The sequence below is a fragment of the Pipistrellus hanaki genome, assembly GCF_964339955.1.
Source record: "Pipistrellus hanaki genome assembly, chromosome: 6".
In the NCBI taxonomy this organism is placed as follows: Eukaryota; Metazoa; Chordata; class Mammalia; order Chiroptera; family Vespertilionidae; genus Pipistrellus; species Pipistrellus hanaki.
Genome location: NC_140508.1, coordinates 60,572,041 through 60,599,153, shown reverse-complemented (window position 1 = coordinate 60,599,153; position 27,113 = coordinate 60,572,041). Strand labels below are relative to the sequence as shown.

The following is a 27,113-nucleotide window of genomic DNA, read 5'->3' as shown; positions in this document are numbered from 1 at the left end:
CACACGTGTTTCAATTTTTTATTAAAATACTTTTTTGTTCATAGGGACAACCGAAGGAAAAAGCACATAATTTTATATGTTGTAGATCATGTGAAATACAACGAACATAGGCTCATGGGAATGCAGAATAGACTTAAAAATATTCAAAGAAGCTTTAATAAAAAACAAACTTTAAATATGTGGCTTATTTATATGTTTACCTCATTTTTCAGAAGTTTCATTTCTTTTCTCCATTTTAATGCTACTGTGATTTATAAATAATGATTCAAATAGTCTAACATCTCATCAATTTTGTTTTCTGAAACCTTGGAAATCATATTTTTAAGTGAAGGCCTCTCCTTTACAACATTCTATGTAAACAAAGACTTACTTTATTTGAATTACCATTTGATTTGGTGCCACTATAGTTTCAATAATAATTAGATGTTATTAGGAGAAGATGGGGCAGAAAAACCTGCTAGCAAGGACATGTTTTACTATAGGAAAGAACCTTTTATATGTGGCTTTTATAATGCCTACTGATTTAAAGTTTAGTGTTTTTTAATCTAGTCAAAAAATGGTAAGAACCTAATTTTTTATTTAAAAGAAAAATAATTTTTTACCAGGGCTTCTGTATGGTAGTGAATTGTGCTTAGAATGGCAATAGGTCTACATTTTAGCGGTGCTACTTGCTTCCCAAATGTTATATTTTTAATTTGAAAAAAAATATTGTTATTCAAAACCTGAAATGGAATGTTTCAGGTGAACTCTGTGTTTCAACACCTTCATAAACAAGAAAAAATTAAGCATTACATTTAGGGATAATTTCTATTGGGAGAAAGAGAATATAAAAAAATCAATTAAAACATAATATGGGTCAAGAAATTATCTTCCCAATGTAAGGGGAAAAAGATAAAGTACATTTAAAAATTTAATGATGAAGATCGAAAAAGATGATAAAATGCAGTTTTAAAAAGTTTGTTACTGTATTTAAGAAAACATTAAGCATGTTGTTAATAAACTCAAAAGTATTCTTCTATTCATAGATAAATATGAAATTACTTTGAAAAACTGCGAAGTTGAATGATCCAACAGGCTACAGATTCCTTGAACATTTAAGTTCAAGAAAACCTTCACCTTTATTGGTATTAAATGAAGAAAGGGAGCTAAAATGTTTTAAGGCATTTTAAATAGAGGCATTCTAGGTAAAAGTAAGAAAAGGATATCCCAATGTCTTCCTATTAAAAAACATTCATTATCTAAATTTCAACTTTATAAAAAGCTAAAGTACCTTGAGTATTCATCAGAATTACCTGAAAGAGCAGAAAAGATATTAAGGCTTCTAACTTTATGAGAATAGTTCATCATAGTAGTACATATGATCTTGTAACTCACTACTGGTCAGATAATTAATACAAATACAAAGTGTCTAACAGCATCATCTATTTTTATGTAGTAAATATTTAGTCATCCAAAGGTATTCCTAAAAAGTTATGTGTAATTCAAATGTGTCCTGTTTGAGAAATGAATAACTTTATAAAGTTAAGAATCTCTGTAATAAAAATATGTTTTAGATGTTTGAAGATTGCAAGGGCACATAGTAGCTAAGCTTATCTTTATTGAAGCATTATATAAAAAGCTGACAAAATGTTTTGTAGTGTATTTGAAGTTAAAGTTATCTTCAACAAAGATTTTGTTTCATAATCTTAACCTCCTACTGTATGATATTTAATAAGAACATTTGATCTAGATATAAACCTAAAAAAAAGATTACAAGGTAACAAAATAATGTAAATAGTTTTACGTTTGTTTCCCATTAGAATCCCCAGTATCTTCAACCTTCCAGTGAGTTCTCTGCTCTAGCCCTCCTATCACTCATCCATAGCAGAGCGTGGCTGTGTGAGCTGAGGCGTGGGCTCAGGCTCTGCCTGCGCACAGCTTCACCTTTCATCTCTGCCATTTCTGTCCAACGGACAAGTTGTTTCTTTGCTGCTCTGCGCGGAGTCTGATCTGGCAGTCGTTTTCCATTCCGAGTGCTCTTTACGCAGGTACCGAAAGTCAGAGAAATGCTTGAACTTCCTAATGATTTATTCTAGCAGCACATTTACTGCGGTTTCCTAGGTGTGCCCTGAAATTCTTGGTAAATATTCTTTGTTACTACACTACGTACATCGGCACTTTGGGCAGGAGGATGGAAGAGAAGGAGAAACCTTCCCTAACACCTTCCCTAAAGTATGTGTATTACAGGATGGATTCTATTAGTAAGAATTTTAAACTGTAAAACATAGTAAGCATTCACTTCCTAAAACCAACATAAAAAGGTTTAAAATTAAGCTTTTTATGGTGATTTTAATGAATTCTCAGGGGAATGCATTTGGATATCTATAGTATTTCTGGAACAGATGAACGAGGCACAGTAAAGAATGGCGTACAACCATAAAATCTCAGTGTCCTAGCAGTCCATGAAGAAACCATAACTTATGCACACAGACTCTAACACTCCCACACGAGGGCTTGGCATGTTAGAGGAAAAGGACATCACGCTTTCTGTTAGAACCTCAGCTCTTCCAAGTATCCTCCGTGCAACTGCTTCTCACGTGACCAAAGCTGAGCGTGTATCTTTACGTTCGTTTCCCTTTAGAATCCCCAGTATTCTAAAGGGAAGCAAACAGGAGAAAGGGCCTATTGCTGGTGGACAGTAAATCACTATGAGCAGTTATCCCAATTTAAAACATTGCCGAATTTGACGTACTCTAAAAGCAACTCAGTCCGAATTCTTCACATCTTCTTTCTTAACCTGCTGGCATTCTGATGCAACCAGCAGACATCGGTGAAGAGCTTTTCGTACCTTTCTTTTTGACTCGATTGCTTTGGTTTTCACCTCTTTGCTTTCTTTAAAACATGCAGTTCATACATTTGACAGTTTTACTACCATAGTCAATGCATTCTGGACCAATACACTCGCAGCAGGCGTTATGGAACCAGCGGTATTTGGATGCCCCCATGGACTCGCAGGATATCTTACATTGATGTATGGACATGCAGTCATCAAAATAAACCACAGTACACATGTGCTCTGAAAAATAAAAAAAATTAAGATTTTAGAGCAAGAAATAAGAAATAGAATGCTTTCATAGTTAGCTGGATATTACTGACAGTTATTTAATCTTAGTTCTCTTATTGCTAGTCTGCACAGAACAACAGATGAAGTATAGGAAAAAAGATCTCATTCGCTAACTATTGATACATGGAGAAGGAAGCCAATCTCTCTCACCCCAGCTGAAGAATGCAAAGGGCTTACTTAGTCACTCTATTAGGTTTTAGACTTTGATCTGAAAGTTAGATTACTGGGCTTAACAACTGTGCCTTTTAAACTGGACATTTCTGATAAGATTTCCTATGAGAGAATTTTTCAACTAAAAGAGGTTTGAAAAATACTGTTCTGAAGTTATACAGAGAATTCATAATAAAATAAAACAAACTTAATTCAAATGATCATGAATGAGTAGCAATGCTTGGTACAAACCAGCATTAGCTATTAAACTCTTAAGTTAAATTAAGCAGACTGGCCGGGACCGGTTTGGCTCAATGGATAGAGCGTCGGCTTGGGAACTGAAGGGTCCCGGGTTCGATTCCGGTCAAGGGCATGTACCTTGGTTGCGGGCATATCCCCAGTAGGGGGTGTGCAAGAGGCAGCTGATCAATGACTCTCTCATTGATGTTTCTAACTCTCTATCTCTCTCCCTTCCTCTCTGTATAAAAATCAATAAAATAAAAAAAAAAAAAAATTAAGCAGACTGGGCATTGGCAGTGTAGTCATAACTTTCTGATGTTAGTAAAACCAAAACTAACTTGAAATTAAATCATGCCAAGGTTTTGATACACTTGTCTTAAGATATTAATGAAATACTTCAAAATACTGATATGTAGTGTCCAGATTCTCTCAGATGTTTGTTGTGTGAGTTTTGTTTAGTTGTGTGTATTTCCCCACTAAATGTCTGGCACATTGCAATCCTCAAAAATGTGCTTATCTTTGTTGTATTGACATAATCAGTGACTTGTACAATCAGCAATAGCATTTGAGCAAGTTCTAGCAGTAAGCAATATTTTCAGTTATAAGGTTTTAAAAATGTAAAAATGGATTTAAACTTGCTGAATGTAAGGATTGAACTTCAAGTCACTGTAGCTTTAGTAATCGCTTGTTGTATGTGTTGTGCATATTCTGATTTTGTTAAAAAAAAAAAAGTTGAATTGCAGAGTGAAAAAAAAGAGAAAATACTTTTCTTACTATTAACATTTTCTAGTCCTACTTTCCAAGCAACCACTTTTGATTGTTTAAGTTCTCCTGGTGGTTAACCCCATATGACTACCTAGCTCGCAGGATTTATTTATCTGAAATAAATACATACATACATACATACATACATACAGGACAATACAAACCATTGATAGAGAGTATATGACTAAAGGCTAAGTTATTTCACAGAGCCATTTATAGAACAGATAAATCACTAGGGGTCTGAATAATAAGGGAAGGCTTAATAGCAAAAAGCTGGACTTGTGTTAGGAAGAATTAAAAGCAAAGCTACCACGTAACAAAATAAGGAAAGTCACAGGAGATGAGAGTAGTGTGCACAGGGATGGAGTGAGGCGAGTCCGACTGCAGTGGATAGAGGATGGGGTCTGGTTAAACAGGGAAACTGAGGGGATTGGCAGAGCACTATGCCAGGCAAACTACAGGGGTCACCAGTGAGCCAGGCGGGTGGGGAAACATTTAAATCTCCAAGTGATTGGTACCTACCAAACTCACTTCGTTACTTATTCTACTACTATTTATTGAGTATCTTCTAGAGAATAGCTATGAGGGGATCAGAGAATTCAAGGAACTAAGAAGAAATTGTCAGACCTATAAGTTAACAGACAACAAATCAAACTAAAATGTGGGAGGAGTAGGAAGTGGCTATCTCTACCTGCGGGGACGGGCATCTAGGGAAGGTGTCACAGAGGAGAAACAGGAGCTCTGTCTTGAAGGATAATAACCTTCCTGATTATATTTCATGAATTGAAATAATCTTTGGGAAAATTTTATGATTATTATTTAGTATCTATTATGTTGATTATTTACATTATAATCATGGGGAAAATGGTAGCAAGACACATTCCATTCATTTATGACATCTTCCATAAGAATGTGTCTTATGGAGTACTTCAACGTGGAAGGAAATAAGAATTCTTACTTTGTGTATGATTAACAACAGCTGTTTTGCCTTTACTATCAATGGCCAAAGTTCATACTATTTTAGACAGGTAGGATTGAAATGGAAGGCGCACACACACAAAAAAAGAGTACAAATTATACTGTTTATGCATAATTTCACCTCATAGTTTGAGAAATGACTGCAATTCTCATAATTGCCTTCTTCTTCCACAATAAAACTGTAAAACTTTTTTTATTTGAAAATATCATGGATTTTAAAAGTTACATGCCTTTTCCATTCCAAAATAAAAGTATGACCTATCCTAACAAATGTTCTTCAATATGTTTCTCAAAGTTGTATATGTCATTGTTTCCTTTAGTTTCCCTTCTGACCAATATTACTCACGGAGAACTGGATGTAGTTAATTTATACCTAGAAATTTATCTGCTAACCTGGCATCATTTGTGGTACCAACGCTATCATGAAAACCTGATTTCTAAGGACAGTTTGAATGTTACCTGATGGTGAGCAATACTGTAGTAAGCAAGCAGCTCTGTTACTATCTTATGAAAAGAACAATGAAAATCTAACACACATATAAAAATTAGGACCATGTATCTATTTCCTACTATAGCCTCTATCACTGCGAGTATGAAGGACTTGTGACAATATGCTTGACATGCCTCCTTATCTACTCAGGGATGTGGGGTTGTTAAAATCCAGAGTTTAGTTAAGAGTATGCAAACTCAAAACCAAAAAGCTACCTTAAACAGATAACCTTAATATAGGCTTCACAGACCACAGAGAAAGTGAGGGGGCAGGATAGAAAACGTCAACTGTTGGCCATAATTACCTTTGTCACTGGAATAAGGTGCGTGGACATTATTGCTGGGAACAGACACATTTTGGTGGTGTGGCTGGTTTACAGTCTCTAAAAATGAAACCAGATTCTCATGATGTGACAGTTCTTCGGCAACAGGGAAGGAAACGATGTTCCAGTTCAACTGCGTGTCTCCTTCGGTGAGCGCCCGGAAGAGAGAGGGGATCGGCTCATGAAGCTCCTCCACTGTGCTCTTCGAAGTGGGAGGCGTGTCGCTGTAATTTCGAGGATTACACATACCTGGGGGTGCGAGGGCAAAGAGGATAATCAGTTTACTCTTTTCACTAATTGTAATGTCATGAACTTGTTAATTACCCTGGAACCAAAGCCCCAACATATTAAAATTATGTGACGTACAGCATTATAGTTATTTCTCTAGCTTTTGTGCTGTTGAGAGGGACTTGAAGAGATGAACATCACGAGCATCAAGCACATGGAGTGTCCACACTTATTTTCTAAGAACCCATCCTCCACAAGAGAATGATTCTAGGGATGGATCCTGGAAAGTACAAAATGGCCCTTTGCATGCCAGAAAGTAAAGAAGGGTGGGACGTGTTAAAAAACACAGGAGGCAACCAGAAGGGGCTACCCCACTGGCCAAATCGATACATTACCACTAAAATAAGTAAAGACAGAAATGGATTAACACTTCGGAATAAAACAGAAATTGATGAGTCTTTGTATTATAAATACGTGAATGAGGACATGGAGGAGAATGGAAAGCTCTTCCTTTTACTTGAGTGCCAACTGATAAATGCAGAAGGAATGAAGGAAATAGAAAATCCTGGCGACCATCACAGAAGTATATGATTCAAATGGTAGTTGTCAATGGATGGTAAGACCAGTGGGTGGAGGCTTGATGAGGAACATATTGATGTACTCTTGGAAAACTCTCTACACAATACTAATCCATTACAAAGGGGTTAATGAATGTGGAAAAATCTGGCAGCCACTAGTGTAACCAGGAGATGAAGGTTAGCACCGTCAGTTATAGGACAGTTTGATGTTGGGTGTCCCTTAATGTACTGCAAAGTTTCATTTCAGTGACACTGTTGCCAAAAATGTGTGACTTAAGTATGATCATCAGTCAACATTAGGTGGATCAAAACTGAGCATCATCCTACGTAACATAAAGTCTGTAGCCATTAAACCACCACGGTTGTTTCAGTTGAATGAGTCTGAAGAGATAGGACAACTAAATAAATAAAATCCTGGACCAGAAAGGAACAAGAGATACTGTTGAAACGGTTGGCAAAATATAAGTGGGGTTTGTGATTGGGAGGGTTATATGCTGGTTACATAGGAGAATATCCTTGTTGTTGGAGTATTTGGTAATGATGGGACATAATCTGTCAAGCCTGCTTTCCAAACTTTCAAAAGAGATGAATGATCATGAGGGTGTGTACCCATGTGTATTCGTGTGTGTGTGCAGGGAAAGGGAGAGAGTCAGGGGTACTAAGTCATGGAGCAAATTCATTAATGTTAATAACTGGGGAATCAGGCTGAGGGGGAGAGTCCTTTTACCTTTCTGGCAATTTTTTTTCTACATTTGAAATTATCTCAAAATAACTTCTTTTAAAAAGTATTTTTAAAAAGAGAAAATGGCAGAAAAGAATAAGAAATGGTGACCATAGAAACTTTTTAGAGGAATCTTGTTTATAAAAGAGAGAGCTGTTCAATCAAACCCTGCTTTCGAGTTGTCCCAGCTGACACCATGTGTAGTAGAAAAGAGCTACCCCAAAGAACCATGCCCAAAATGCAGGTTCGGGAGCTAATTAAGTTGTTGTTGTTATTATTATTATTATTATTATTATTATTATTGTAACCCACTATGTTTTGGGGTAGGTTGTTTAATGTAGCAATAACATTGAACAGAGTTCTCTGGACTTCCTTTTGTGAATATTATATTGTTTTAAAAATATATATATTTTTAATATATTTTATTGATTTTTTTACAGAGAGGAGGAGAGAGGGATAGAGAGCTAGAAACGTCGATGAGAGAGAAACATCGACCAGCTGCCTCTTGCACACCCCTACTGGGGATGTGCCCATAACCAATATACATGCCCTTGACCGGAATTGAACCTGGGACCTTTCAGTCCGCAGACCGACGCTCTACCACTGAGCCAAACTGGTTTTGGCTAAAAATATTTTTAAAAATTGATTTTTAAAGAAAGAGGAAGGGAGAGGGAGAGATAAAAATCGAACTGAGTGCAAAACATCTATCAGCTACCTCTTGCACTCCTCCACTACTGATGAAGCCTGCAACCCTGGCATGAACCCTGACCAGGAATCATATTGGGAACCAATGCAAAACTGAGACAATATTATACTTTTAAAGACTAAATTATGTTTTATTCTTATTTAGCATCTATTAGGTCAAAAGTGGAGTTTTTCTTCTTTCCCAGATTAAAAGTTTGAAAAGTTAGATGAAATTTATAAATTTCTATATTTTATAAACTTAGAAGGAAAAACCATCTCACGTGTTTTCCACATGTTTATAGTTTAAGGAACATGTCAGAACTGAGGATTACAAGGTTGTGTGCATGCTCTTTGTAAAATCTTTCAATATGCCTGAACTTTTATGACTTAGGTTGTGTGACAGAGTCATGGATTAAATGATCAAATATGACTCCTTTGATCATAAAGGAGGAAATATGCCCCATTAATTAAACGGTTTGTCCAATGTTATACAATCTAGGACTAGAGCCAAGATTATGATGCAGCCTGAGTTCATGTTCACTTCTCTGATAATAATTTGAATAATACTCAGAATGTTTGTTTATATAAATGTACATGGTATATTCTTCTTTCAGATTCTATAATTAATGAAAATCAGTAATCAGAGATAAAAAGGCAAACAACTTAGTTCAACAGAAGAATTAAACTCAACATCTACTGAGACTTTATTTTTTTTTAAATATATCTTTATTGATTTCAGAGAGGAAGAGGGAAAGAGAGATAGAAACATCAATGTGAGAGAGAATCATTGATTGGCTGCCTCCTGCACATCCCACACTGGGGATCAAGCTCACAACCTGGGCGTGTGACCTTGATCAGAATCAAACCTGGGATCCTTAAGTCCACAGGCTGATGCTCTATCCACTGAGCCACACCAGCTAGGGCTACTGAGACTTTAAAGAAACTCCAGTGGTCATTACAGATCTCATTGCATTAAAAACAAAACAAAACAATGTTTTGGAGTTTTGTGTATTTAATAAACTTAGATAAAAAAAAAAATTCTAATTTAACTCTCAATACACTGCATTAAAACCTATAAGCATGGCCCTAGCTGGTTTGGTTCAGTGGATAGGGCATCGGTCTGTAGACTGAAGGGTCCCAGGTTTGATTTCGGTCACAGAATCGATTGCAGTTACATTCCCAGTAGGAGGTGTGCAGAAGGCAGGTGATCAATGTTTCTAACTCTCTATCCTCCCTTCCTCTCTGTAAAAAAATAAAAAAATATATTTAAAAACAATAACAACAAAAAACACCTATAAGCATGAAGCAAATGCTTGCCAGGTAATAGTTTTCTGTGGGACCCTCCATTTCCTGCCTACAGCACTCTCAAGTTCTGTATTTTTTCGTGGGGGCTATCCTACTGGAGGGAGGAGTCATCTTTTAAAATTTCTGTAGATTCTTTAGTTGTCCATATTCATTATGTACAATGGGTCAAATTCTGTGGAGAGTTGCTAACCACCATAGTTTAAATCAGTTAATAAAACCTTTCTGAGAAGTATCTCACCGTTATCCTGAAGTTTATCACTATGACAGAGCTTTTCTTTAACTAGAGTTTATTTTTGGAGCTCTCCTTTCTTTTTATGATCATTTTCTTGAAATAGTTTGTCACTTTGTGGCATTTTCTCACAACAAAAAAATTTAAATACTAATTATACTTAAAAAGTTTCAAGAAAGTGGCTCTGCATATGACTGTCAGGGAGGCCAAAAAATCGGGAAACAGATGGCAACAGCTGACAAGGCAAGCATTTCAAATCCTTTCAGTACACAGAATTCTGATACTATTTCTTTCTCTCTTAACTTTATTTTTACTGTTTACATTATTACAGATGTCCCCATTTTCCACCAAAACAAAACAACCAAAAATCCTGTGGTAGAGATCTAGGTTCCAAAATCCATGGATGGCAGGGATGAAAACGAGCTATAGTGGTCACTCTTGCCTTAAGACGAAGGCAGAAAAGAGAACTAATTTTCTGTACAAGGCAGTTGGAGCACAAAGCTTGGTAGACAGCGTCTGAGCTGAGAGTCCAGAGTTAGGCAGGAAGGGAAGGCTGTCCTCTAACCTGGGTCCTTTCAGAGGTCTGTGCACCTCCCAGGAGAAGGTGGGGAGTGTTTCAACTGAGAAGGGAGGAGTGGCCACAGGTTTGCACAGGACATCAAAAAAGCCTAAACTGGAAGAGAAGTGCCTCCAAGGAAAAGAGAATTGCAGTACAAAAGAAACTGACATAGCTACATTTTATCCTAGAAAATAGAAAGATTAACTGAATTTAAAATGAAAGATTAAGTTACATTATAAACTCACTCAAAATTGGTATCCAGTCCTTAAAGGACAATATTTTTTTTAATGGTAACTAGCCCAGAAAAACACAAGTTGTTTCTAAAATTGTAGAGATATGAGCATGTATCATTATTCTTACTCAGTAGAAGAATTACAGACCTCCTTTCCTAGAAGCTGAATGGCACGTTACCACTGTGCGATAGTTAAACACACACACACACACACACACACACACACACACACACACGTTCTTTTCTAAAACAACCAAACTACAAATGTTAGCATTCCATAAACACTTTTGCGACTTGCTATTTTTTTATTTAACACACTATGTAGACTGTTCCTCAGAAAACCTTAAAAACAGATTTTAGTTTTTGAAGAATCTTTTAGTGAAATCTTATATAAAGGAAGATAATCTATATATTTTTTAATATGCTAAGTACTTATTCTTTATTTACAACTATAAGACATACTTCTTATAAAAAATTCAACAGTGTAAAAAAATTAAAAAGTAAAAAAAAAAATCCTGTTTTTCCTCCACTCCTACTTCCTAAGAATAAGCACTTTTTAAAATTTCCTCTAAGAGCATTTTCTTTTTTTCTTTTTTTAAAATATATTTTATTGATTTTGTACAGAGAGGAAGGGAGAGAGATAGAGTTAGAAACATTGATGAGAGAGAGTCATCGATCAGCTGCCTCTTGCACACCCCCTACTGGGGATATGCCCGCAACCAAGGTACATGCCCTTGATGGGAATCGAACCCGGGACCTTTCAGTCCCCAAGCCGACGCTCTATCCATTGAGCCAAACCGGTTTCGACTCTAAGACCATTTTCTATAAAAATACAGATAAACAGGGTAAGGCAAAGTAGGTTTACAGTTGTTCATATGATAAATAATAAAAAATAATACAAGAATAATCTCTATGTACTCACAACTATAAACTTATTTTTGCCCCACCCTATATGTAAATACCATCTAATAAAGCAAATATAATATAAAATAATGTTCTATATACTTAATATGTGTTGTTTTTTTTTTTTTTTTAAAAATGTTTTTACTGATTTGAGAGAGAGAGAGAGGGAGAGGCAGAGAGAAACATCAATGTGAGAGAGAAACACAGTTTGGCTGCCTCCTGCAAGCCCCTCACTGGAGATAGCCTGAAACCTGGGCATGTGCTCTGGCCTTTTGGTGCATGGGACGGATGCTCAACCAACTGAACCACACACCAGCAAGGGCTACCTATTATATCTTATTCACATCCTCATCTATACATTTATATTCTTTAAAATCGCTTGCAGTCAGGACTCTCAGGTAAGAAATATTAAGAAACTTTACTTCATGTCAGCTTACCCACACAATCACAGCACTCATCCCAGAGGGTCCCGAGACACAGCATGCACTCCTTGCAGCAGGAGCAATTCCCTTCTCCAGGTCGGCACTGGCAGAGCTCCTAGAAACAGACGTTCAAACTTAAAATTCCAAACAACTGTATTTGAAATTGTTGATTATTTGCAATAAAAAAAAAATATTTGCATTTATAATTTACTCTTCATATAATTTTTAAAAAATACATTAAAAAGAAAGAAGAAAAAAGAAGAGGGAGAGAGAGGTAGAGACATCAAGGATGAGAGAGAATCATCAGAATGCCTGGTCGGTGAGGCACAATGGCTACATCAGTCTGCATTCCCACCAGCAGTGTACTGGGGTTCTCTTATCTCCACATCCTCGCCAGCACTTGTCATTTGTTGATTTATTGATGGGAGCCATTCTGGCAGGTGTGAAGTGATACCTCATTGTACATTCATACCTCAGTTCACAGAAAAAATGTTTCTGTTTTCAAACAAAACTTTAGTTCTCCACCTGACAAAACCCAGCACCCATTTTTGATAAAAACACTCAGTAAAGTGGGAATAGAGAGAATATACGTACCTCAACATAATAAAGGTCACATATGAAAAACCTACAGTCATCACACTTCACTGGGAAAAACTAAGAGCATTTCTCTTAAGACACTTACAAGACAGGGATGCCTGTTTTCACCACTCTTGTTCTACACAGTGCTAGAAGCTCTAGCCAGAGCAAGCAGAAAAAATAAAAAATAAAAGGCATTCAAACTGGAAAGCAGGAAGTAAAACTGTTATTATCCACAGATGATATGATATTATATATAGAAAACCCTAAAGACTCCACCAAAAAACTACTAGATTTAATAAATAATTTAGCAAAGTAGCTGGATACAAATTTAACATCCTGAAATCAATGGCATTTTTATCCTATATAATAAAAGGCTAATATGCAAATTGACCAAACTGTGGAACAACAGGTCGCTATGACACCCACTGACCACCAGGGGCAGACACTCAATGCAGGAGCTTCCCCCTGGGGGTCAGTGTGCTCCCATATGGCGAGCGCTGCTCAGCCAGAAGCCCTGAGCTGGGCTCATGGCTGGCGAGTGCAGTGGTGGTGGGATGTCTGACTCCCGGCATAGGCCTGCTTTGGGCCTAAACCATCAGTTGGAAATCCCCCGAGGGCTCCTGGACTGCGAGAGGGCACAGGCTGGGCTGAGGGACTCTCCCCCTACTGAGTGCATGAATTTCATACACTGAGCCTCTAGTATACCAATAATGAACTCTCAGAGAAACTAAAAACACCAACACTCTCCATTTACCACTGCAACAACAAAAAAAAATAAGATACCTAGAAATAAACTTAACAAAGGAGGTAAAAGACAAATACTCAGAAAACTACAGGACATTGAGAAAGGAAACAGGTCACAGTATATACCATGTTCATGGGTTGGAAAAATTAACATCATTAAAATGTCCATATTACCCACAGCAATCTACAGATTCCAATATATCCCTTTTAAATTACCATGAGCATATTTCACAGATCTAAAACAAATATACCAAAAATTTATATAGAATAGAAAAAGACCCTAAATAGCCACAGCAATCTTGAGAAATGACAAAATTAGAGGAATCACAATACCAGATATTAAATTATATTACAAATCTATTGCATCAAAACAGCCTGGTACTTGCCGAAACCGGTTTGGCTCAGTGGATAGAGCATCGGTCTGCGGACTGAAGGGTCCCAGGCTCTATTCCGGTCAAGGGCATGTGCCTTGGTTGTGAGCACGTCCCCAGTGGGGCGTGTGCAGGAGGCAGCTGTTGATAATTCTCTCTCATCGATGTTTCTAGCTCTCTATCCCTCTCTGTAAAAAAAAAAAATCAATAAAATATATTAAAAAAACAAACCAGCCTGGTACTGGCACAAGAACCAGTATATAGGTCAATGGAACAGAACAGAGACTCCAGAAATGATTACTGTTTTAAACCACTGAACTCTGAGGTGGTTACTCCATGAAAACTAATTAATACAGCTTTGCTTCGTAACTTTTGCCCTTAACACCAGACGGACCCAACTTAAAGGGAAATTCTGTAGCCACCATCGCCTACTTGGCTTTTCCTGGGTCACGAGAACTTAAACACAGCACATAATATTTATCCCTATTAAATTCATCTTATAACATTTATATACTACTGGAGTCACTTCATCACCCTAAAATTACATGTTTTTGTCACTGATATTTAATCACACCGATAATAAACAATGACATGTAATTCCTAATTTCTTCTCCAAAAGTCCTCTAAGCTATTACACAGCACTTTCAAGAATCAACACTTGTACTATCCTAGCTATTTAATTAGTTTGATGCCAATGCATATCTGAGACCCAATAAGTACAGATTATAATATTTTAATACTGTGGAATTCGGTAGGGTTGGGCTGTTTTTCACTATAGGTAACTTTGCGAGGCCTGTGAGAAAGAGAAGGATGAAATGGGCAGAGATTTTGTGAGAATTTCAGATGCCTCATCACAAAACTGATGATGCCTGATTCAGAGAAGCCCAAACTTATTTGGAAATCTAGAAAAACAGCCACCAACAGTGATCTCTGTGACTTGTTTCTCCATGAAGACCTGTCTGTCCTGTCTTTGGAATGAGATAACATTTCTGAAAACACATTTTTTAAAAAACACCATCAGCGTTAAGGATGTTGATACTTTTGGTTTTTAGTATTATAAAGGTTGTCACCTAGTCACAAGAAATAAAGGTTCTTTTAAATTTTTAACTTACATTTTACACAGAAAATATCCCTTCACTATTTTATTTGCTTACATTTACATTATCTATTTAGCTCGGGAGAAATGATTTAGAAAAGTAACAAATTTATTCAAAGAATACATTTCTCCTTTTCCCTATCAATCAATTTCTAAATGGTAGCCTGTTAAATGAATTAATGTTATGCTAAATAATTTTTAAATAAATGTCAATAATAGCTTCCATTAGAAAAACTATGTTTGTAAAGCATTCATTACGCCTTTTATTGTTAGGTACTTGTGAGGTGTTTTAAATTGGAATGAAAGGGTGAGTGATACCCTAAGATTACTGCTAACTTATGACTAACAGTCGCTTGAGCCCTGTTTGCTGTGGCTCCGTTGGTCGGGCATCATCCCATGCACTGAAAGGCTGCTGGCTTGATTCCTGGTCAGGGTACATGCCTGTGCTGTGGGTTCCATATCAGGTAGGGAGTATGCAGGAGGCAGCTGATTGGTGTTTTACTATCACTGGGTGGTTCTCTCTCTCCCTCTCCAAAAATCAATTTAAAAATAAAAACAAATTAAAGATGCTTGAACTTGCCTGGATTACCCTGACCTCAAGATTCAAATCTATTTCACACCCTCTTACTAGATGTTTCTACTTTTCCATGCCAGTATAACAGAATAATGTAGAGTAGTGATATACTTAATGATTACAATTTACTGACAGAATACAAAGTGAGAGGCTACAGAAAGCTGAGACATGGGGGAAAGGACTTAAATATAAACTTTATTACCATACTATTAAATGACTGTTAAAACTAGTTGAATGCCAAGTAAAATGTTTGCTAATATTTTTCTATCTTTCCATCTTACTACAGAAAAGACCCCAAAATATTTGTTTTCAGAAAACAAATTTAGTCACATAAACTAAGAAATTTTTCAAGCAAATAAGCCTCAGAACATGTTTTAAAAATCTCTATTCTTCATAACGAATGCAGCATCCTTTTCCAGAGACTGGGAAAGAAGGAAAACGAGACCTTCACACCAACCTTTTAGTCAGCATTTGTAGCTTTTCAGTTTTCAAAAATACATTTAACTTCTCACTTTGCAGGAGAAAATTCCACGCAGATTTAACATATGACATTTAGGATCTCAAAAACCTAACTTTAAATCAAGAGAGCAAAACTATATGGTAATCATTTGGTTTATGACCATTAAGTCAAGAAAAAAATGGAAACAATTCATTTCCATGTGTAAATAATTATAACAGTCACATGTAGTTCACCAAGTAATTCATCTTTCCTATTCAATTTACATGTCTTTTAAAATCACACTATTGAATAATGTTTGGTCATAAACATATCTGGAAAAGTATACTTTAATTTCTTGACAGCAAACAAACTGTGGTTAGAATGAATGTTTCAAAATATAAAACACATTTCTCAAGTGCTTTGAATCTAAGTATTGGAAATACAAAAGAAAACAAAACAACTCAAAATGTAATTCTCTGTGATGAATCAAGCACTACAGAAAAAATTACTCCATTTAAAAAGGTTCAGCAGAATCTTTTCTTCCAGACACTTAAAAAGAAATCTTTTCCGCTAGTTGTTTTAGTTGTGATAATAAACAATGACATGTAATTCCTAATGGGCAAATGAATCTTCCATAACCAGAAAGAGGCTAGAGTCAAGATGCCTTAACATTTTGTAGATATTTATTTGATTTATAAATACGTATTTAAAAAAATATTTAGTAGAATACAAGGAAAAAACACCCACATTCCTCCCGCTTTGGTAAATTCCTATGAATTTCTAAGAAAATAATGAGTGTATACTGTCCTGTTTAAAAAAAAAAAAGCAGTTTCCTATTATAAAAATCTGTCAACATAACATCATAGGACTTAAGTTCCAGACCCTTCCACACTTTGCCCATGTTCTTACCCTTTGCCACTCAATACCTTCAGAGACTTCATTATCTCCATTTTACTATTATTTCAAAGCCTCCCATTTACTAAATTAAAAAAAAAAAAAAAAAAAAAAGAAGCTTGTGTTGAGATGTTGAATTTTCTATTTGGAAAATTTGACTATATATTTTTCTAACTTCACTATAACTAAACTTGAGCACTGCTCAGTTGAATGGAACATGTGATCACAAAGTTCACCGTAGTCCAAAAAAGACTGACTCAATGCTTCCATTTATTTACTGCACAACCTCCCCCAAGTTCCTAAGAGGGTTTTATTTTATCACTAACAGGCAGTGTGCTAAGTGTTTCCTATGCAGAATCTTGAATCTCAGAGTCCTACTAAGATAGTTATTATTTGATTTTTCAAGCAAGGTTATGAAATTTGTACATCCTTCGATTAGTAAGTGGCTAAGGTTTGACCCAAGTTTTGGTTTCATATGCCTGTTTCTTGGAATGTGATATATGAAACTTATTTCTTAATAATTTAGCATTTCAATAATTATTGTTATTACTTTCTTGGAGAGAATGAGCCCACAATTAAATTTAGATAACCCTTTAGGTTGTTTAATTAATGGTATATAACTCATTCTCGGTACCTGAATACAATTAGAACTGCTATTGCCCAAGTTTAATCATTGTTTGTAAAGGTAAAGAAGGTATCATTGGTCAAGAGCTGCAGAACCAGTGAGCTGGAATTTAATGGTTAGTTCTTCTGTTGCTTTAGTCAGTTAATGACCATATATATCACTTGCTTCCCTAGTCTGGAAGCTCAGAAGTGTCGCCGTTGCTCACCGGGCCGGCAGCGATGAAAAGGCTGAGAAGGAAGGGGTTACTGATTGGTCTGAGAAGGAAGGGGCTACTGATTCGCCCAAGTTCATGCAGGTGGGGCTCTGCCATCGGGTCTTCTGGCTCAAGGCTGTCCTCACCACCACCGCTCCTCCATGTGAGAGCCACGTAACAATGAAATAAGACACGAGTTCTCTGTGTGAGAGACTACACTAAATGTTTCCTAAAGTTGGGTAATCACATTGTTCAATAATTTTATAATGAAAAAACCAAAAATTTTATACTAAATGGAAAACAAAATTTTATACATTTGGGCTATCTCACATTACCAGCCTGGGTATCCAGAGAATTCGGCAAGGCCTTAAAAAGCTTATATGAGATGAAAATCTGGCAGGATGTTAAGTTTTGAGGCAGAGCCTGATCATTTAAAATGCATTTTACTACATTTTTATTAGGGAAAACCTCCAATATGATATAGAATTTCAAATTTTTGAGTGCCAGCAGATAGAGGTTTTACTTATTTATTTAATCTTCACCCAAGGATTTTTTTCCCCCCATTGATTTTTAGAGAGACTGGAAGGGAGGGTGAGAGACAGAGAAACACTGATGTGAGAGAGACACACTGATTGGTTGTTTCCCGCACCTGCCCAAACCGGGGCTGGGTATCGAGCCTGCAACCAAGGTACAGGCCCTTGATCAGAATTGAACCTGGGACCTTTCAGTCTTCTGGCCAACACTCTAACCACAGAGCAAAACTGGCTAAGGCTTAACATAACTATTTCATCAACTTTAACAGAAAATCTTATTCAAGGTTCTGGTGAGATCTTAATCCTCTATGCAAAATAAATGGGGGAGAGGGACTATTATTCACCTAAGACTAAGACCAGATTGTAGGAGTAAAAAATTATCTTATGGACTTCCCAATTTCTAGGCTAGAGATGGAAACTAATACATTGAGGAAGAATCTGATTTGCAGCATATAACACTGAGTCTCATTTTGTCGGTCATAAAAAGGAAGTGGTACCCTTATAAACTTTGGTATCCAAGTGAGATAATGGTATCAAAATGCTTTTGTGACTCAGCAATCCCTCTCATAGATATTTACTCGAGAGAAATGAAACATGTTCACACAAAGACTCATATATAAAAGTATATATCAACTTTATTCATAATCACCAAAACCTGAAAACAACCCAATGTCCATCAACCAGTAAATGAATAAACAAATTAAGGTACTGCCATACAATAGACTACAACTCAGCAATACAAAGGGAAGAAATACCTGAAACATGCAATAATATTGATGAACCTAACAAAAGTCTTATACTAGATGAAGGAAATCAGAGAAAAACAAAAGGCTACATACTGTACAACTCTGTTTATGACATTCTGGAAAAAGTGAAACTATAGAGATAAAAATCAAATCATAGTCAGGCACTGAGGCACTGGAGGGGCCAGTTTTGACCACAGAGGAGCACGAGGAAACCTTTAAATGTGATGAAAATATTCCTTCTCTTGTCTGTATAGAGTATATGTTAGTCAAATATCATAGAACTCTATACCAAAAAAGAGAGAATTGTATGTAATTATATATCAATAAATCTCACCCCCCAACATGCATTGGGAACATCTTATTTCATCTTTGAAAAACCAGAATGGTACAATATGGTACATAAATTTATTATTTTAATAAACCAGAATTAAAAAAATATAAAGTACTATTTAAATGTAAGCTGATATATATATATATATTTTAAATATATTTTATTGATTTTTTACAGAGAGGAAGAGAGAGGAATAAAGAGCTAGAAATGTCGATGAGAGAGAAACATCGACCAGCTGCCTCTTGCACACCCCCTACTGGGGATGTGCCCGCAACCAATGTACATGCCCTTGACCGGAATCGAACCTGGGACCTTTCAGTCCGCAGACCGATGCTCTACCACTGAGCCAAACTGGCTTCGGCTAATAGTTAAATAAGTTTTTAGAATAAAAGAGCAGACTGTTAATTTAGTAGAGATAATTTACTCAGATAACCAGTAAAGAGCTAAAATAAATGCATCAACGATCTCTGAACCTAAGTTTGAATATTTTCATTAAATATAATGCTTACATCAGCCTAAATATGACCATAAATACTTGCCCAAATTGTTTTGTTTTGTTTTTAGTTCTTACTACAAAATGGGTCTTGAGGTTTCTGAGGTAAAAGCATAATATTAATCCAAATTTTATATTCTTTTCCCACATCAGAAGAAAAAAACAGAAAGATTTTGTTAAAAGGAAAATCCTATATTAATTTTTTCCCCCCGAAATAGGAAAGCTAAACCACTCATTATATCATCAAGGAAATACACCATGATGACAATTTTACTTTCTTGATGTTTAAAATTAGATTTCTTTCCTGTCAAAAGCACAAAATAAATATTTATGTAGGGACTACCCTTATTTGTAGCAACTGGTGGGAGTGGCAGGAATGACTGTGCTGCTTGTGGCCATGCTGGTAAAAATATTTACATAACTATGAGCTTCCAGGGAAATTTTTTTTATATCTAGTTATTTCAAGAGTTGCAGAGAGCTCAATATAAATGAATGGTCTAGCTTATCCTCACAGTACATCATTTCAACACTGCAGATGCTGTTTAAACCAAACCAAAATAACAAAAAGAAAACCAAATTCCCTCTAAGATGTAGGAAGTAATATCTTTCTTTAAACTTTAATGGCATTGCCTTTCCTAACGTACTTCTCTCCAATGCTCATTTCTGTACATGTTCTTGTTCTGTAAGTGTACGAGAGAAGCTATTATCACATCTGAAATGTCAATGTGCCTTGTACTTTGTTGAATGTAAAAGCAGAATTTTAATAACGTACTATGTGCAATGGAAAGCAAAACCCCAGCAATTCTTAACACCCTTTTTCATTTCTTCAATCCTTACCTAAGGATATGTTGATTGATTTTAGAGAGACAGGAAGGGACACACACACAGAGAAACGTTGATGTAAGAGAGAAATGCCCCAACCAGGGGATTAAACCTGCAACCCAGGAATGTGCCCTGACCAGGAGTGGAACCCACAACTTTTCCGTGTATGGGACGATGCTCCAACCAACTGAACCACACTGGCAATTCTTAATCTTTCAGAGCACCAGCCACCTTGAGAACCTCCTGAAAGCTGTGGACTTTCTTCCTTTTTCATACTGCACATATACAATTTTTAAAAAATATATTTTATTGATTTTTTACAGAGAGGAAGGGAGAGAGATAGAGAGCTAGAAACGTCGATGAGAGAGAAACATCGACCAGCTGCCTCCTGCATACCCCCTACCAGGGATGTGCCCGCAACCAAGGTACATGCCCTTGACCGGAATCAAACCCGGGACCTTTCAGTCTGCAGACCGACGCTCTACCACTGAGCCAAACCCGTTTCGGCTGCACATATACAATTTTTTTTTTAAAATATATTTTATTGATTTTCAACAGAGAGAAAGGGAGAGAGATAGAGAGCTAGAAACATCGATGAGAGAGAAACATCGACCAGCTGCCTCCTGCACACCCCCCACCGGGGATGTGCCTGCAACCAAGGTACATGCCCTTGACCAGAATCGAACCCGGGACCTTTCAGTCTGCAGACCGACGCTCTACCACTGAGCCAAACCCGTTTCGGCTGCACATACACAATTTTTAATTCAAGGATGCCATAAGCCTTTTAAGAGATCCAAGGGCCCCACTTAACCATCCTTGGCACATGAAACACCAAGAGCCAATCTGTTCTTCAATAGAAGAAAACAGGAATGGAAGAGGGCATCCAAGTTCAAGTTTCTATCAGACCAGCTAGGCTACCATCCACACTGGAGCAAAAGACAAGAACCAGGGATACACTGTCCACTCTCCCCCACGCTTCTTCCCCCCCCCCCCCCAAAGCAATAAAACCAGCTGATCAAACAAACACACCAAAAACTTCTGCTCAGGAAAACGATCAGCCTCGGAGCAGAAGGGCTTCCCTGCCCCTGTCTGTGCCCGCCAGCCCTGCCCACATATAGTCTCCCAGCCATGCTTTGAATGCCTCACTCTTAACTATCATGGACAACTACATAAAAATTGGGGAAGGCCTGCCACACCAGAGACATAAGTTAAAAGAAAAACTGATCTTGGAAGAAATATAAATACCAGTAACAGAATAAATTTCCAGGCGGTATCCTCAGGAATATTTGATGAAAACAGAGTGCATTAAAAAACAAGTGAAAGTGCTTTCTTCCCATCCCCTCCACCTGCCTCCCCTCTGAGCCAAGCATTCATGCCTCTGGACCTAGTTTTGTTCATTAGATCCCACATATAACTGAGATCATGTGGTATTTGTCTTTCTCTGACTGGCTTATTTTGCTTAGCATAATAATCTCCAGGTCTCTCCATGATGCCACATAGGGAAAGAGAGCCTCTTTTTTTTTTTTTTTTTAATAGTTGGGAAGTATTCCACTGTGTAAATTTTTTAAATCCACTCATCTACTGATGAGGCACAGATCTTAGCTATTTATTTTTATATGTCCTTTATTGATTTCAGAGAGGAAAGGAGAGGGAGAGAGACAGAAACATCAATGCTGAGAGAGAATCACTGTCGGCTGCCTCCTGCATGCCCTCCACTGGTAATCAAGCCTGCAACCCTGGCATGTGCCCTGACCAGGAACTGAACCATGACCTTCTAGTTCTTAGGTAGTTTAACCACTGAGCCACACCAGCCAGGCAAGCTTTATTTACAACTGCCCAACCCTAGAAGCAACAAGATGAATCTTAATAGGTGAATGGATAAACAAAATGTGGTACATCCGAAAAATGGAATGTAGCTCTGGCAGATTCCGCTCAGTGGTTAGAGCACCAGACTGCCAAACGAAGGGTCACAGATGTGATTCCCGGTCAAGGGCACATACCTGGGTTGCAGGTTCAATCCCCAGCCCTGGGTCGGGGTTCGTGCAGGAGGCAACCACTCTCTCTAAAAATCAATGGGAAAAATATGCTCAGGTGAAGATTAACACACACAAAAGAAAATATGACCCAGCAACTCCACTCCTAGGTACATACCCAAAAGAAATACAAACATATCCACATAAAAACTTACACATGAATATTCACAGCATCATTCACCATTGCCAACAAGTAAAAACAATCCAAATGCCCGTCAGCTGATGAATGGATAAATTAAATTAGGTATATCTCTACAGCAAAAAATTATTTGACCATAAAAGAATGAAGTGCTGATACCTACTATAGCATGCATGAATCCTGAAAACATTATATTCAATAACATGAGACAGACATAAAAGGCAACGTATTATATGATTCCATTCATATTAAATGTATAGGACAGGCATATAAAGACGTAGAAAGTAGATTACTGGTTGCCTAGAGGTGGGGCAGAGGAAATGGGGCGTGATTGATAATGGGGATGAGGTTTCTTTTTAGGGTGATGGAAATGTACTAAAATTACATTGTGGTGATGGTTGCATAACTCTGAATACACCAAAATTCTTTGAATTGCACATTTAAATTGGTGAAATTTATAATATTAGAATTATATATCTCAATAAAACTGTTTTAAAAAAATCTAAGACAACATTAATCACAGACTCATATTAATTAGAGTTTCAATAAGGATATTATATATAAAAATAACAAAAGGGAATGTTTTAGTTTTCATTATTGGAACTAATGGAAATTACAGTCCTCTGAGAGTCAAAAAATAATTTGGAATTTAAGTGAATTTCCACCTAAACATGAATATAGTAACTGTTAGGAGACTTCATTTCTATTAATGAATAAGGAAGCTACAGTGTAACAGCTGGGGAGTGAGCACAGATTCCCCATCTGACCACAGCACAGACTACAAGATTTTCAGTGAGCACAAGCCTAAGCAGACATGCCATATCAAAACTTCCACATATAGCCAAAACTGGTTTGGCTCAGTGGATAGAGTGTTGGCCTGCGGACTGAAGGGTCCCAGGTTTGATTCCAGTCAAGGGCATGTACATTGGTTGCGGGCACAACCCCAGTGGGGGGTGTGCAAGAGGCAGCTAATCCATATTTCTTTCTCATCGATGTTTCTAGCTCTCTATCCCTCTCTCTTCCTCTCTGTAAAAAAATCAATAAAATATATATTTTTTTAAAACAAAAAAACTTCCATGTATAAAATTAGGTGATATTAAAGAATTACTGATAATTTAAAAATTGCTAATAGCTATGTGTTAAAGAGTTCTTATCTTTAAGAGATAGGTATTAGAATTATGGCAAAATAGTATCAGGATTTGCTTGGTATTAAAACAGAACCGCAGTGGACAGGGTAGGGGGATAGGGATAAAACAAGGGTAACCATGAGTTAATGATTGCTGCAATTGTTGATTGCAATTGTTATTTATTATTTCCTCATCTCTTCTATTTGTGCTTGAAAATGTTCATAGCAAAATAAATAAATATTAAAAACGAACCACTCAACTAACAAACTTTTTTATTAAATGTTTTGGTTTGACATGCAAAGTAAGAGTAAACAGAGTTGAGATGGTGGCAAACTACATTCACATAAAGGCCAGGCTTCCTAGAATTTCAACTATGAATGAGAAGAACCCAATTGTTAGAATTAAGCACAAAATGCCTCTGATCTATACAAATCATTATTACTTCTAGTACACACACAAAATTTCTCTTATGTCAGGGTTATAGCCAAGAGGTAGCTGACTCAGACTTACACAGAATTCTAGTATGTGTGGTTACTGAATTTTTTAGCCAACAGCCAATAATTAGAAGGGAGGCTAATAAACACACACACAAAGAGCATAATTCTGCTGATGATCTAATAGGATGGAAAAGAGAGAACAGCTATATATGACATGAAGTTCACCACTAATGAACACAACTTTATGAAGAGTTATAACCAGTCTGATTAGGGGAAGGCCACAGGCTTTGGAGTCAAACATAGACCCACATTCTACAGCCACTTCCTAGCTCTATGAACCGAGCCAAATAACTTAACCTCACTTTTCTCTTGAAATGAGAAAATGACAGTGGTAACTACATCAGTAGGCTTGCTTTGAAGACTAAAAAAGATAATTATCACGTATTTTGGAAGCTGATTTTCCAATCCCAGATAACCACTTGCTTGCAACCCTGTAAGGAACCCTAAGCCAAAACCACCCAGATCAAATGCTCCAGATTTCCAATCTAAGAAACGGATGAAATATTAAATGTCTACCTAATTAAGTTGCTACATTTGGACGTAATTTTTTTACATAGAATAAATACATTACGTCTAGCGTACAACTTGTCTATCATTTGATTAGCTAATTTCCCCCCTACATATAGTTATGTAGTCTCTTTGCTATGTAAACTAGATTAGACAAGAGAAACCCTTCAATTCCTCTGAACAGAGTGCTTGGCACCTTGTAACAGCATGTTTATAAAGCTGCATATTATTTTCAGTACTGAATCTCTTGAATCTAACCTTGCTTGTATGCAAGTGAACTAAGGGGGCAAAAACCCGGACCATTGAGTCTGTCATAACTCAGTACCTCACCTCTCACCTAATACACTGTATTATATGTACACTCTATATTGTACAGCAGAGATACAATATACTTTAATATTAATAATAATACTCTGAGTCCTACCTGAATGAGGCATTTGCTCACATCACTAGCACACAGTGCTTTGTTACAACTCAGGGACCCAGGGATCCATGTCAGGAACACCAAGATGGCTAGAGTAAGCATAACAATAGAATGTGACTTCATGTTTCTTCAAAGACAAGCGGCAACTCCCAGGAAACTAAACCAAAACAAACAACAACAAACAAAAAACTTCAATTCAAAAGTAAGTGCTAGGGTAAAAACAAATACAAAAATGAAAAACAGCACAAATAAACCGCACTCCCTGCGTTAGAAGACTTTCGAATGATCAAAGGTCATTCAATGAAAGATTCAACATGAAAAAACACCCTGCAATTTTATATAATAATGTTGGCCATCTTCAAAGATTCAGAATACTTAAATTTCTCAGATACCTAGAAACAGTGACTGGTAAATTAAAGTGGATATACTAGTATACGTATGTATTTATAGGTCATCAGTAACTTGAGAATATACCAAGCAAATAACTAATTTCAAAACTACCCTGCTACTATTCAACTTTAGTTTTAGGCCTATTATTCAGCTTTATGCCTGTAGAAAAACTATTAATGGTGTATTCTAATTTTAAAACATTTAACAACATTTTAATTCTTAGAATTAAAACAGATTTTAAATGTAAGTAATTCTAGTAATGATGATGATTATATCGTTGTTTCTTAACACAACTAGAATGAAGCAGCTCAAAGAAAGGAGTTGACAGTCATTCCTTAAATAATTTAGCAAGTACCAAAGGGGACAGTAAATTATTAACTGCATTATGTTAAGCTCTTCTTCTGATTCTATACCCCAGGTACCATAGATTCTTCACCATTATTAAGATACCATTACACTTTCAAAGGAAGGAAGGAAAAAAAAAAAAAAAAGACCAGGACAAATTCTGACAGTGGTTAAACCACCAATGTGGCTATTAAAATCTCTAAAAAGCGAAGATATAGCTTCTTGGGGGTTAAAACACCCCCTCCATAGAACCAATTAAACTAAACTACTGATGCAAGAGGGATAAAAGGTGCGTTTATAGGGCCTTTATAATTACCGTAAACTTTTATTCTGAATATTACGAAGCACAATTAAAACAAAAACAAAAAGGCTTCGTACCCGGGATGACTCAAGTTTGAAAGAGAAAGCCCTGGTGATGGCTCCTGAGGCCACAGGTTTTCTCTTTTAAGGACCGTTACTATCCCCATTACCTAACTTATTTACCAACACGTACCCAGTGGAATGGCTTTTGGAGCCACCAGTGCGGGCCCAAGGAAGGTATTTGAAAACTGATCTTTTTTCCCAGAACTAGTTTTCATCCTACAACTACCAAAAAGGGGATTTTAATTTTTTTTTTCCATCTCCTGCGCTTGTCCTTCATCCTACTCCCAACATCTTCCTGGGGAAAATATTCAAGTAAACACGGGTATCTACAGAGCAGGTAGCAGCACTATCTGAGAGGCTTCTTGCCTTTTTTAAGAACAATACCCCATCGGAGCTGCGAGGTCGGCGGGGAGCCGGCGCTGACAGCAGCCTTTGTGCCGCCGGGAGGCGGCGGCGGCCCTCGGCCCTCGGCCCGCGGCCCCAGCGCCCCCCGGAGGACCAGGCCGGGGGCGCGGGCCCCGGCGGCGCAGGGAAAGGGGCGCCAGGGCCGCCCAGCACCCACTGGCGGCGGGACCCCACTTTGTCCTCCGCGTAGGCGGGGCTCCGGCCGCGCGAGCGCCCCCGTTCCTGCCGGCTCTCGAGAAGCCCCCCGCGGGCACTGCCTCCGGAGGCCCGAGCTCGGGGCACAGACCCTTCCGGCCGCCGCCGCCAGCCCCGGCCCCTCCCGCTCACCGTGCGCCGCGGCCCCGCTAGGCTGCCTGGCCTGCTCCCCGGCGGCTCGGCCCAGCTCGGACGCGCTGCGGGGCCGTGCGAGGGAGGCAGGCCGCGCCTCCGCGCAGTCGCTCCTCCGCGCAGCGCCGCGAGCTCCCGACACCTCAAAGGCACAGGCCCGCCCGCCGCCCTCCCGGCCCCGCTCCGCCTCCCGCTCAGCACTCCTCC

At 37.6% G+C, this 27,113-nt stretch overlaps 1 protein-coding gene across 1 annotated transcript; it reads right to left on the bottom strand.

Moving 5' to 3' along the window:
- TWSG1 (twisted gastrulation BMP signaling modulator 1) lies at positions 1-27,113 on the bottom strand. The gene is made up of 5 exons (XM_084887771.1): positions 26,907-27,113; positions 25,077-25,233; positions 11,925-12,024; positions 6,031-6,297; positions 1-3,055 (listed from the first exon to the last, which is right to left on the bottom strand). Exons 2-5 carry the CDS (start codon positions 25,197-25,199, stop codon positions 2,874-2,876), a joined length of 672 nt encoding a protein of 223 aa, XP_084743897.1. The 5' UTR covers positions 25,200-25,233; positions 26,907-27,113; the 3' UTR covers positions 1-2,873.